Genomic DNA, 12392 nt, shown 5'->3' with positions numbered 1-12392 from the left:
GCTAGGCATATAAGGCTACAACCCTGAGGCGCGACCACTGCGCCCCTCAGGCTACGGCATAGCAGTCCCTAGGGTCAGGGACCTTGAAGGAGGAGGGCCCTATTATACCCCAGAGCCACCCTAACCTATAGGACCCGCCTCGGCACCCGGCATAGCCCTTAGAACGTGCCTCGGCACCTGGCACAACCCTCGGCCCGACCACCTCGCCCTGTATCCGGCACCTAGCGTAGCCTAGCCAACCATAGGGCACTACGCAGGTCATCTGCGTACGCCACTAGGGCGTACGTCAGTAGCCCAGATTACACGAGCCACCTAGAGGAGCGATCGGAGGGGCATAGAGCTAAGCGAAGTGCAGGGCATCAGGCTGAGCAAGTACGAGGAACTGAGACATTGGGTCGGCAACAGAGCGGATTAGGCGTACTCAGGGAGCTATACAGGCGCCACAGGATGGCCTAGGAAAGGATCTACGAGCTCAGGAATAGAGGCTAGCCGATACGGAGGAAGATCGAGGGCTAGGATAGGAGAAATAAGGAGGATGGAACCTATAAGCAGTGGGAGAGGCCAGCGTTCAATGCAACTACCTGCAACCCCCCTACCTGTAGCTACCCTGTAGCGTGTGCTCTGCTTGTGCCTTGCTCGTACTCCGTCACTTCAACGTATACCCCCTTCCTTCTAGGAGCCCCCGCTCCTAACAGTTATAGAGCTAGGTACTCTACTAGCAAAGAAGCCTTATACTCGCTCCTAAGGGTAGTGCTATATAGGATAGCTACTACTAGCCTAAGGTCCTTAGATACTCTACTAGTCTCTAGAAGAGTACTAGAATCATTAACCAGACCTCTATTTCCGTTATTACTTCTATTTATAAGCTCTTTCTATAGCTAAGCCTATAGTTCTAGTAATATCTCAGAGGTCAAGAGTCTACTCTACGCTTACGCTTCCCCTACCCCCAAGTCTTAGCCTAGTAGTATACTCTTGCGCTTAGGAACTACAATAGTAATAGACTCCAACGTTAGTCCTCTATACTTAAGTTCGTAGAATATTCAAAGAATCGACCTAGCGTCCTAGATCTCTTCAACCCCCTTATCTAAGTGCTCTGCTATATCCTTGACAATAGCAACTTTATAAACTAGAAGCTTTTCCTTACCTAGATAGTAAAAGGTCCTCTCGTCGAACATTATATTCCTTGTTACAATAACCTTGTCGAGCTTAGGCACCTAGATATAGTAAATATTAGATGCTCTATACCTAACTAGATACCTAATTCGCCTATATAGCTATACTTTAAATTCTCTCTTCCAATGTCTAGCCTTATACTCCTTATCTAAGGGGTATACTCTATAGCTATATACGAAGATCCTAGACTAGTTAGGGCGTAGATCCGCTATTAGCGCTTAGTAGAAGGTCGGTTCCTATTAACGAAAGTAGTTCTTAAACTAGGAGTAGAGCACTTCGTTAAAGCTTTAAAGACTATAAGCATAGCTAGGCGAGATAGTATATAAGAAGGCCGCTACCTTTATACGCTCTAGCTAGAGCTTTATAGGTAGGTTTATATTAGTAAGCATCTTTATACTCTTTAGCTAAAAGACTTGTCCTATATACTCTAAAGCTCTATTTAGCTATAGTATATATATTAGTATAAGCTCTAAGTCGATACCTTCGTTATATACTTAGAGCTAGTAAGCTATTAGTTAACGATCTTCTAGTGCAATAACTCTTATATCGTTGTCTTAGCGGATTTTACAGACCTTAAGTCTCTACTGCCGTTTAACCTAGCGTTTAAAAGCTCTAATAGTGTTAAAGAGCTTGGTTTAACCCTTATTAGAGAGTATAAAAACCTAGATTCGTCTACTAAATTCGTCCTTAATCGTAAGGAAGTACTAGGATCTATTAAACCTAAAAGGGAATAAGAAGAGGTTCTAGGAGATATACTAGAACGGCTACAAGGCGCGATACTCTATCTTATAAAGCGTATTATACTCCCTAGCGTATAACAGAGTATATACCTTATATTTGATCGTTAATATTCCTTAGATCTTAATGTTCTTTATGCTCTACACTAGTGCCTAAAGAGCTCTCTAACCTAGATATCTAGATCTCTTATACTAGAGCTCCTCGGTATCTTTTCTCTTTTAAGGCGTATATAACGTATATAACCTCGTATTGTCCTTATAAACAACTACATTCACTGTTACTACGTCTACAAAGCTCTATAAAGGTTAGAGAATATAAAAGTAAAAGGAAAAGTTCTTCGATTTAAGGAAAACTATATTGAACTTATAAACCAACTGCTTAACTTTTATATTCTTCTTAAGCGTTCTACACTATAGAGAGTAGTCAAGACCTAAATACTAGATACTAGCTATATATAGGGCGGTCTCTAATATAATGTTAGTATAAAAGCCTTCTACTATAGCAACGCTCTTTAAGTAGAGGTCTACAGTTCCTTTCCTTTACTCTCTATCTAGTACTCCCTTTATAATACATTCTCCTTTTCCTAAAAAAGGAAAAGTAGTAGTGCCTACTTCTATATAGTCATTGTCTTCTAATAGTATAAAGGTACTAAAAACTAGGAGCTTTTTATTATTGACGATATATAGAATAGTATAGTTGTCGAAGAGAGTACTTTAAAAGAGCTAATAGGTAACAGTAGTTGAGAATATAAGCGGATAATAAGCTCCTTTACCTAGGAGGCTTAGGTCAATAATAGTATAGACAATCTTATTAGGAGAATCTAACCTAGACTTCCCCTACTCTATAGAGCCGGAGCTATACCGCTTTTAGAGGCTCTCTTAAAGGGAATTCCACTTTAGTTCGTTAAAGCGCTCTCTAATCTTAGCAATCTATACTTCTAAAAGCTTATAGTAGCCTTTCTCCACCCTAGTAATTACTATCTAGAGAAACTAGTACTCTACTAGCTTCTACCTATATTTGCTATTAGCTTTATAGAGGTATAAGTAGAGCCTTAAGCTATAAGAGCTTATACTATCTATAGAACTATTGCCTTAAGCTACTCCTAAAGAGGTAAATACGCTATAGCTAAGCCCCTTAGTAGCAGTATTATTAATCTAAATACCAAGGCGAGCGCCTAGCTCTTTAAGAGTAGAGATTAGGCGCCTCTAGGCCTTAAGTACCTTGATCTTAGAGAGCTAGTGACGAGCCTAGTCTAGAGCGATCTAGTGACCGACCGCTTTAATAAAGTGTTTAGATACTCTAGGTCTAATCACTTTAGGGATATCGAAGCTCTTTGTATATAGGTACACTTCGTTCTAAAAGTAGTACCATTTATATAGGTTAATATCTATTCTATATACCTTTTATAGTACTATTATATATTATTAAGTAACTAAATCTTTAATAAAAGCGTTAGTAGGTATAAGCTATTTACAAAGTTTATAGATAAAAGCTTAGAGACTACTAAGTCTAGCGTTCAAAATAATAATATATATAGTATTAAATAGAGGTTAGTAAACAGAGTATATAATCTACTAGAGGATAAACGAATATAACTTTATCCTACTCTCTTAAATAATAGTAAGTATAAGGTATTCTTTATATATAGCTTTAAGCTTAGTAGCAACCTCTTGTTCAGTAGGAGCTAGGGCTTAGCCTATAGGAATACCTAATTCCTTAGCGTACTTCTTACAAAGCTCTTCGACTACCTTATCCTATAAAGGAACTTTTAGTTGCTTATCCTAAGGCTCGTTAAAAGCATCTAGATTATATTTGTCCTAGATACTATTATTTATAGCTATAAGCTTAAGCTCTATAAACTACTTAGTCTAATCTATATAGAACTAGAGTATAATAGTTAAGCTACTTTTAATAGTCGTTATATTGAGATATAGAGTATAAAAAAAGGAGAAAAAGAGAGCTTACTATAGGTTACTAGCTATATACAATTATAGAGTGCCTAGGCTTATAACTAACACGCTATAGCGAGCTACGAGGTGTGGATGCAACGGTGGGATCGTAGTAGAGCATTGGAATGCAAAGAGAGTGCGTTGTTCTAGTACAAAGGAGAGCTAAAGACTGAACAGAGCGTGGTATATATATACCCAGGAGTGGGGAAGCTATGGCCAGTGCGCTGTGCCAAGCTCTGAGCCCCCTACCCCTGACGTGACACTAATCTAAGCCTTTCCAGGACCACAAGCCTGAAAGGTACACAGTTTGAAGAATGGTCCCCCTTTCTCGTGGCCATCTCCAGATACGTCTGCTAATATCACGCCACTGACCGCGTGTGCTTCCTTCAACAGCTGGGCGCCCATCGACGGCAGGGGCGAGCAACTTTAATCTTCGGCTGAAACGTCTTCCTGGCAATGGTGCCCATCTAGCTAAACCAACAAGGAAACCCCGAGATCCGCAACAACCAACACTGCAACTTTCCAAAGAAACCGCGAATAGGTACCGTTAACCTGCTTTCCCGTTTCCCCGCGCGACCGCGACCCTCATACAAATCACGAGAGCCCCAACAGGACTGCGCTGCAAGCTATTCTTTCGGCGGGTACACCTTGTTGCCGTCCGTGGTCTTATCCGATTCTGGCACCGTCACGCCGCCCTCGCTCAGCGGCATTCCGTCATCCACCGTAAACCTCAGCTCCAGCCTCGGGTCGTCATTGGCCAGGTACAGCCTCAGCACCAGTATCTGCCTCTGATCGGCCGTCTTCCCGCCGTCATCCACCGTCACCAGAGCTTTGCCCCGAGGGCCGCCAGGGTCAGCCACTCCGCTTGACTGGCCCGGGTAGTAGAAGGTGTAAAACACGTTGGCCGGGGGCATGTTCGGCGTCAGGTCGCCCCTTTCCATGAAGAAATCCTTGAGCACAGACGGGCTCTGGTCTCTTGTGCGGTCCTCGACGGAGCCCATGATGAACGCCTAGCGGTGCTTGCAGTCATCCCCGGCCGGCGAGAGGACGGCCCACTTGTGCTGGTCGACGTCCCTGTTTGCCCCGATCTGAGCGACGAGCATTTCCTCCGTGTCCTCGGCCGGCTGCAGCGGTATGTATGCAGCCGTTGCCGGCCACCTGGGCCAGATGGCCAAAGTAGAGGCCTCGCGTGCCGGTGGCCACGAAGATGGTGCAGCCGTAGAAGATTGACGTACCCACCCTCAGCCCCACGCTGGTGCTGTCGATGGGGAAGAAGCGGATCGCGTTTACCTGCACCCACTTGTTGTTGCCGTTGTCCCTGTTGCCCTCCCTGCGGTCGTCGGTGGCCGCCTTGACGGCTTTCCAGTCCTCCTCCAGATTGCGGCGCGAGAACGGGTGCCAGTGCAGGGGGTTGGTGCTAGGGGGGCTTGTGTGAGAAAAACAAACAAACTAAAAAAAAAAAAAAAAAAAAAAAAAGGGGGGGGGAGAGAGAAGCTTTCTTCAGGCTTCACTGGTAGTGAGTGACCTAAATTATACATACCTTAAGTCGCGCCGCGTAACGGTAGCATTGTTGGGGAGACTGGTGGCGGTCGTGCCGGCCTGCCTTGGCTAGCTCGAAAGCGTAGAGTGTTTGGTCTTGGTGCAGTGTTTGCACAGAGCGGACGAACTGGTGGTCGTCGGGGCGGCACAAGTCGGCGAGGCGGTCTCAACGACAGTGATGGTCTAGACGACGTCCGAGGTAATTGCCTGCGTCTACGTCACCCATGCCATTGACGCAGATGGGGGAGGCGGAGGGGGATTGTTGTTGTTGTTGTTGTTGTTGTTGTTGTTGTTGTTGTTGGCGCTTAACGTCCTATGTGGGTCCACGCAGTGGCCCCGCGATATACCTATAGTATATATAGACGCGCTAAGCTGGATATATATAAAAAAGCTTAGTCCTCTTCCGCACTATCTATATAGCAACTCGAGCCTATAGGGCACCTCGGCGGTATAGTTGCCGCCTTGCTAGCCACTCCCCTCTCCTCTATTTAGGAGGGTATATAGGCCTTCGGTATTATAGCTTTCGCCTATCCTAAACACTGTAAGTATCCTCGGTATACGCCCTCCTAGGCCTATATTGTAGCTAGTAATTCGGTATACTAAGCTATTAACGTAGCTATAGTAGCTTTAAGAAAGGAAAGAAAAGGAAAAGAAAAGAAGGAAATAAGAGAAACTAATATATAGAGACCTTGAAAACCTAGACGCTAAAGCCAAAACTATATATATAGGAAATGTTAATAAGGAGCGAAAGTACGCTCTACTACTCTATACCTTGTATACTATCTCTATCTTCTTCTTCGTTGGCTAGCCCTAGGCCGCTAGACTAGTATAAGCCTATAGCCTAACTTCTCTAGCACATTTTCCCCTCTAGACTAATACGCCTATACCGGTCTAGGTTATAACTATAGTCCTATACTTAGGTAGGAACCTGCCTACCCCGCGAGGGGTAGGGGACCTTGGCGAGTAGGCACTTCTAAGGGAATCTAGAGGATCTATAAGGCCCTATTGCTATTACTATAGCGCTACTACTTACTTCATGCTCTATACTCTATCTCTATATTGTTCTTCATTAGCTAGCCCTAGGCCACTAGTCTAGTATAAGCCTAATGCCTATCTTCCCTAGTATGCCTCCCCCCTAGGGCAATACGTCAACACTAGCTTAGAAGACTACTATAGTCCTATACCTAGGTAGGAACCTATTACACAAACAAAGTGGGGGCTACCCAGCCTCGTTAGCCGAGGCAGCGGAGCACTCAAACTAAGCAGGAGCTTTAGAGGAGTGCAAATGGATATATTGCAAGAGTGTAAGATGCGAGCAAGTGCCTACTTAATTATAGGAGTGTAGTGGCCTATGCGTAAGGTAGCCTATGCACTGTTGCGGAGCCTAGTGCTGTTGTGGGGCCCAGTGGGTCCAGTGGGCCCACACTTGCGCAGTTGGCCACAGGTGGCCACAGGTGACCCACAACTGTGTGTAACAGAACCTGCCTACCCTACTAGGGGTACGAGCCCTAGTAAATAGGCACTTCTAAGGGAATTTAGGGGATCTATATAGTATAGCAATAGTAAGGCCTAGGCTGTCACACGCAACTGTGGCAAGGGCACTTATAACCGCACCGCAGTCAGGGGTGACGAGTGTTCCCCTTAAAAAGGGAACCTCGCCCGCAACCCTTTTGTAGAGACCAGACTGCATCAACATACTTTTGTGACATATACTAGTGTTCAGGAGTGCTGCCTCATCAATTGACGAGACTGAGAGGCATTGATCTTTCTTACCCTCACACGTTTACCGCTGGATAGTCACCAAGGACCATCCGCGTGTAACATAGGCGCTACTAGCGTATTTAGGCGTTAGCTATAAAAATCGAAGCCCTAGCTAAGAACTAAGTTATAATTTAGAATTTATAAACGTATTGTAAGTAAGTTAGTAGAAGCCTATCTTTGTTATAAACTCCTAAAAGGGCTTTAGCTTATAGATTAGGTTCTATAGATATAGCCTCTTCTTAGCTATTTCTATAGGCTCCTCTAATTGCCCTACTTATTAAGCTATAGCTATTCTAAAAAACGTATTAGTATACGTCAATAGAATACTAGGTATTCTAGCCTCTTATATATATTATAATATCTATAGATTAGTTTATAATTAATATAGTTATAGTAGTAATAGTATACTATAAAGGCTCTATGCCCTATCTATATTGCTAGGAAGTGGTATAGTATCCTCTAGGAAAGATATTCTAGCTTAGGTAGGCACTTAACGTTATACTCTAGCTCCTAAGATCTATAGTGCTAAGATAGGCCCTGCTATAGATCGCTCTATTGCTTAGCCTTAAAACTCTTTAAGCGCTTATATAGGTCTATCTTAACCTTAGAGAGTATAGGTTAGCTCTCTAGGTCCTTATCCAATAAGACCCCTACCTTAGTAAGTCGATTTACTATTTAATTTCCTAGAATATCTATATGCCCTAGGCTCTACTTAGCCTAGACCTTACATTTATAGGACTCTATAGCCTTATAGAAGGCTAAAAAGTAGGCTTATAAAATCTTCCAAGCTATGCTATATAAGTACTAGATCATCTCTATATTGTTGAGGCAGACCTAGATCTACTCCCTAGGTATAGCTATTTACTAGGCCGCCTTAAGGGCCCTCCTCGCTCTAAGGGCCTCTACATTAAATAAAACTATATATAGGTCGAGGAAGGCGTAGCTAGGGTCGACTAGCTCCTTTGTATTGCCTACCTTATAAATCATAAAGCTATACCCTAGTTTTTATATATTGTTGTCTTTTTCTAGTAAGCTATTTAAGAAGGCTACAATATCGTCTAGTTGTAGCTCCTACTACTAGGCGTCGAACTACTAGGTAGCCTTCTCTTTGTCAAGCTCCTCTATAGGGTCCTCCCTATAGCTAGGGGTAAAGTATATTAAAGGGATAATAGGCCTATTGAAAAGGGAGAATTCCAACCTAGTATACTATAGCTAGATATATAGGCGGTATATTATACCCGCCCTACGCCCCTGCTATTAGGCTAGGATCTCTATCCTCTTGACTAGGTGATAGTCCCTATCTACTATATAAAGGCGGAAAGCGAAGTAGAGTCGAGCCTTCTCTAGGGCTACTTCTACCATTAGTATACTTATATCTTAGTAAAGGACTTTTTTATTATTATTTCCTACTCCGATATGCCCTTGGCCAGGGCTCGCCAGTCCTTCTACCGCTTATATACAGGAAAACCGTGCTCCGAGGGCCGGATAAAAAACCTGTATCCGACCTTTAGAATCAAGGAAAAACAAAACGAACGAACGAGTCTAAGTCCCAATACTACAAAGAAAAGGGAAAAAAGAGTGGCCAGGCCAAGTAGGCCCAGTGGCCTAGGGCTAGCCTAGGCTAGGCTCCTAGGCAAGGTCTAGCCTTGTAGCTAGCCTATACTCTGGAAGCTGGCTTGACTGTAGGAGCTAGTTAACCACCCCCCTTGCAAGCCTGCGAGCCTAGGCCCCTCCACCACGCAGTACATAGTAGAGGTCTAGGCGAGTCCATATAGCCTAGGGCGCCCAGGGTCTGGGCCTCGGCGGGTACCTGCACCAGACCACCAAGTGCTCTACCGTTTCCACACCTTCACTATAAGCGTAGAGGGGGGTATTGACGTCTAGGACCTAGGCCTTAAAAAGGAAGCCCCGAAGGCCTATAGCCCCCACCTTGGCCTAGGTTAGCAGAGAGCTCTAGGCCTTGGTTAGGCCTTGATACTAGGCTAAGGCCCTATTAGTAAAGAGGAAGTTAAAGGGGTCCTAGTTAGCCGGCCTCCTAGGCTTCCTACCCTATACCTAAACCCTTTGCTTCTACCGCTCCTCCTAAGCCTCTCTAAGCGCCTGCCTAGTAGGCCTACAGCTAGCCCACTATAGCGTTGCTAGTGCTTGCCTTTCTACCGTCGTAGGCTCTAGCGGCCCTTGTACCCTCTAGGGCCCTCTTTGGCCTCTAGGCTTTCTAAATCTCTTATAGAGCCTAAGGCAAGCCCTGTTTATAATGTCGATAGGCCTTTGGCCCTTTAGGAGGACCGGTCGTCGAATCTACCTCTTAAAGTCTACTAGCCTTTTGTTAAGGTATAGGTCTAGAGGGGGAACCTAGGCTTCGGTCTCGAGGGTATAGATGGGCGTAGCCTGGTAGGCCTTAGTGACCACCTGGAGGCTGCGGTTCTAGGCCTTGGCTAGGCTCCTAGCAATGCCCTAGGGCTGGCCCTAGGGGGGGGTAGGAGTATAGGCAGTGGAGGTACCGTAGGCTATAGCACTACGTATACACTTAGTATAGATTTCCCTAGCCTAGGCTAGGCTAGGGCCCTAAGTCTTTGCAATTATCCTAGTTAGAGTGTACTCCTAGGTCTATAGCTTGCCCTCTATAGCTATCCTGTAGGCCCCCTACTGTAGCCTCTAGTCTAGCTAAGCTCCTAGGAACTTAGCCGACTAGGTAGGCTATATAGGCCTAGTTCCCCCCCCCTATAGTAGAGCTAAGTGCACTGGGACAGCCTATTGCTACTAGCCTTTGTTAAAGTGCCCTAGTTCGCTTTTTTTAGCTACGAAGGCTATACCCTAGGTTTTAGCCTACTATAGGCATATATCCTAGGCTTTTTCCAACTGCTAAACGTTGGCTTCTAAGGTTCTATTAAAGGCTAGTAGGTTAGTATCGTTGGCGAACCCCACTAGGCCTAAGTGTAGGTGCTTCTCTTTTAGTACCCTATATAGGGTGCTAATATAGAGTAGGAATAGCACTAGGAATAGAGGAGAGCTTTAGAGGACCCCTGCCACCACTAGGATAGGCTCTATAGCTCTCCTATTAAAACAGAGGATAGCTAATTGGCTAGCTAGTCAAGCCTTGGTCTATAAAACTAGCTACCTTAGGTAACCAAGGTCTCGAAGGGTAGCTAGGAGCCTAGGATAGTTGACTATATCGAAGGCCCTAAAGATATTAAGCTGTAGGAGCGAGGCCGCTGCCCATTGCCTCTAGGCCTCTTAGACCTAGGCTACTACTAGCTATATCGCTAGCTCTATAGACCTATAGGCTCTATTGCCCATTTGTTCTTTAGAGAATAGGCCATTGGCTTTAGTAGCTTCTATAACCCTCTTCGCTACTACTGCCTCTATAACTTTATTAATAGTAGGCAATAGAGCGATAGGCCTATAGCTAGTAGGGGTCTAGTATACTGCTAAAGGCTTACTAAGCTTCTACAGTACTATCGTTTTAGCTACTTTGAAGCGTAGGGGGAACTACCCTACCTATAGGTACCTAGTAGCTAATATAGCTAAGATCTAGGCCAGTAGTTAGCTATAGGCCTTAAGTAGGCTAGTAGGTAGAAGGTCTTCTCCTAGGGCTTTCTATAGGGCAGTGCCTTATAGGGCTCGGCTAATGTCTTTGGGTGTTACCCTCTATTCGATAGCGAGCTAGCTAGGCTAGTCCTAGGCAAGGCTAGGGTCTTAGATATTAGAGAGGTCGATAGGTGGGTTCGGGAAAAACCGGTCTATAAGAGCCTAGGCCTTAGCCTCGAAGGTAGTTAGGCTAGGGGCCCCCTAGGCCACTTAGAGGGCTAGGAGCTTGGGGGGGTCGATAGGGGTATAGCTCTTGAGCTAGGCCCACTTTTCTAGCCTCTATAGCAGAGCCTGGTTGTCATTAGCCTCCTAGAGAGTAGCCCTCTAGTTGGCTATTTTAGAGGCTTTAATAACCCTCGATAGTGCCTTAGTAGCCCTGTTATAGCTTGTCCAGTGCTTAGGGGTAGAGACTGCCTTATAGGCCCTCTTAGCCTGCCTAGCCTATTTTCAAAGATCTTAGATCTCTAGGGACTACTATAGGGCTTAGAGGCCTTAGTAGGGCCGTTTCTAGGGGGTAGTACGGCTTACAATAGCCTATAGCTCGGCTATTAACCTATCAAAGGCCTTTTGTAGGCCCTGGGCCATTATAGCCTGCTTAGCAAGCTTACCTAAGGTAAGCCCCATTGTAATAGGCAAGGTCTTCGCTTTAGCTTCGACCTCGTCCTTCCGCATTATACCCTAGGCCTACCCCGCTAGACAGCCATCCTAGCACCCTCTAGGCCTAGATACTAGGGCTTCGAGGGCTTAGGGGTAGTAGTTGGACCACCCCCTAGTGTCTAGGCTATAGTAGGTGCCTTATAGGCCTATAGAGGACTAAATATAGTCAATAGTCGATGGCCAAGCTAGCCAATAGCCCTAGGGGGCCTAAGTAATAGCCCTATAAGGCGTACAGAGTTCAAGATCCTACTGGATAGTTAGATCAAGCAGCTCGTTAGCCCTTTGATCTAGCCGGCTATACTAGTCCTAGCAGGGGTAGTAGAGGTTGAAGTCCCCCACTAGGACCATAGGCACTGTAGGGGCAGGCAGCTATAGGAGCCTGCTTAGCATCTCCTTAGAATCTAGAGGGTTGTAAACCGACTAGACTTTAAGGCCCTGCTCTAGCCGGACCTAGCACCAAAGATCCTCTATACTATAGTCCCACTAGCTAACCCTATAGCGCTTAGTAACGTACAGGGCTGCCTAGGCCTTAGGTTTATAGACCAAGTAGTATTAGGAGCTTCGAAGGCAGTAGGTCGACTTAGTAAATAGGTTAATCTACGGTTCTTAGATAGCTAGGATATCGAAATTAGACTCTTCAAGCAAGGCCTTAACCGCCTCTTTGCTGCCCTAGGTGTTCTACAACAAGATCCATATAGTTATAGCGCTATTGGGTAGTCGAGGGTGGCTAGCTAGGTTAGGCTCTAGGCCTCTAGTTGGCCAGGTAGTTAGCTAGGTGGTTAGCTAGGTAGTTGGCTAGGTGGTTAGCTAGGTGGTTGGCTAGGTGGTTAGCTAGGTGGTTGGCTAGGCTAGCTAGCCTAAAAAGCGAAGCCCTAGGTAGGAATCGAACTTACAAAGTTGTAGTCGAGCTAGCGCTACATTAGATCCTAAGCTACTTCCTAGGTTGCAACTGCTATACCGCTAGGCCTACTACAGGGCCGTTTTAAT

At 45.2% G+C, this 12392-nt stretch overlaps 1 protein-coding gene across 1 annotated transcript; it reads right to left on the bottom strand.

Annotated features, from left to right (window-relative positions):
• Positions 1-4388: 4388 nt before the first annotated feature.
• On the bottom strand, positions 4389-5003 carry THITE_2116532 (uncharacterized protein). The gene has a single exon (XM_003653943.1). It carries the CDS (start codon positions 4859-4861, stop codon positions 4487-4489), a length of 375 nt encoding a protein of 124 aa, XP_003653991.1. The 5' UTR covers positions 4862-5003; the 3' UTR covers positions 4389-4486.
• Positions 5004-12392: the final 7389 nt, after the last annotated feature.

This window comes from Thermothielavioides terrestris, chromosome 3 (assembly GCF_000226115.1).
Source record: "Thermothielavioides terrestris NRRL 8126 chromosome 3, complete sequence".
Lineage (NCBI taxonomy): Eukaryota > Fungi > Ascomycota > Sordariomycetes > Sordariales > Chaetomiaceae > Thermothielavioides > Thermothielavioides terrestris.
This window is presented reverse-complemented; position numbering and strand designations above follow the sequence as displayed.

Excerpts from the sequence above, each read along its gene's own strand:
- THITE_2116532 (XM_003653943.1), bottom strand. The coding sequence starts at position 4,861 with ATGGGCTCCGTCGAGGACCGCACAAGAGACCAGAGCCCGTCTGTGCTC.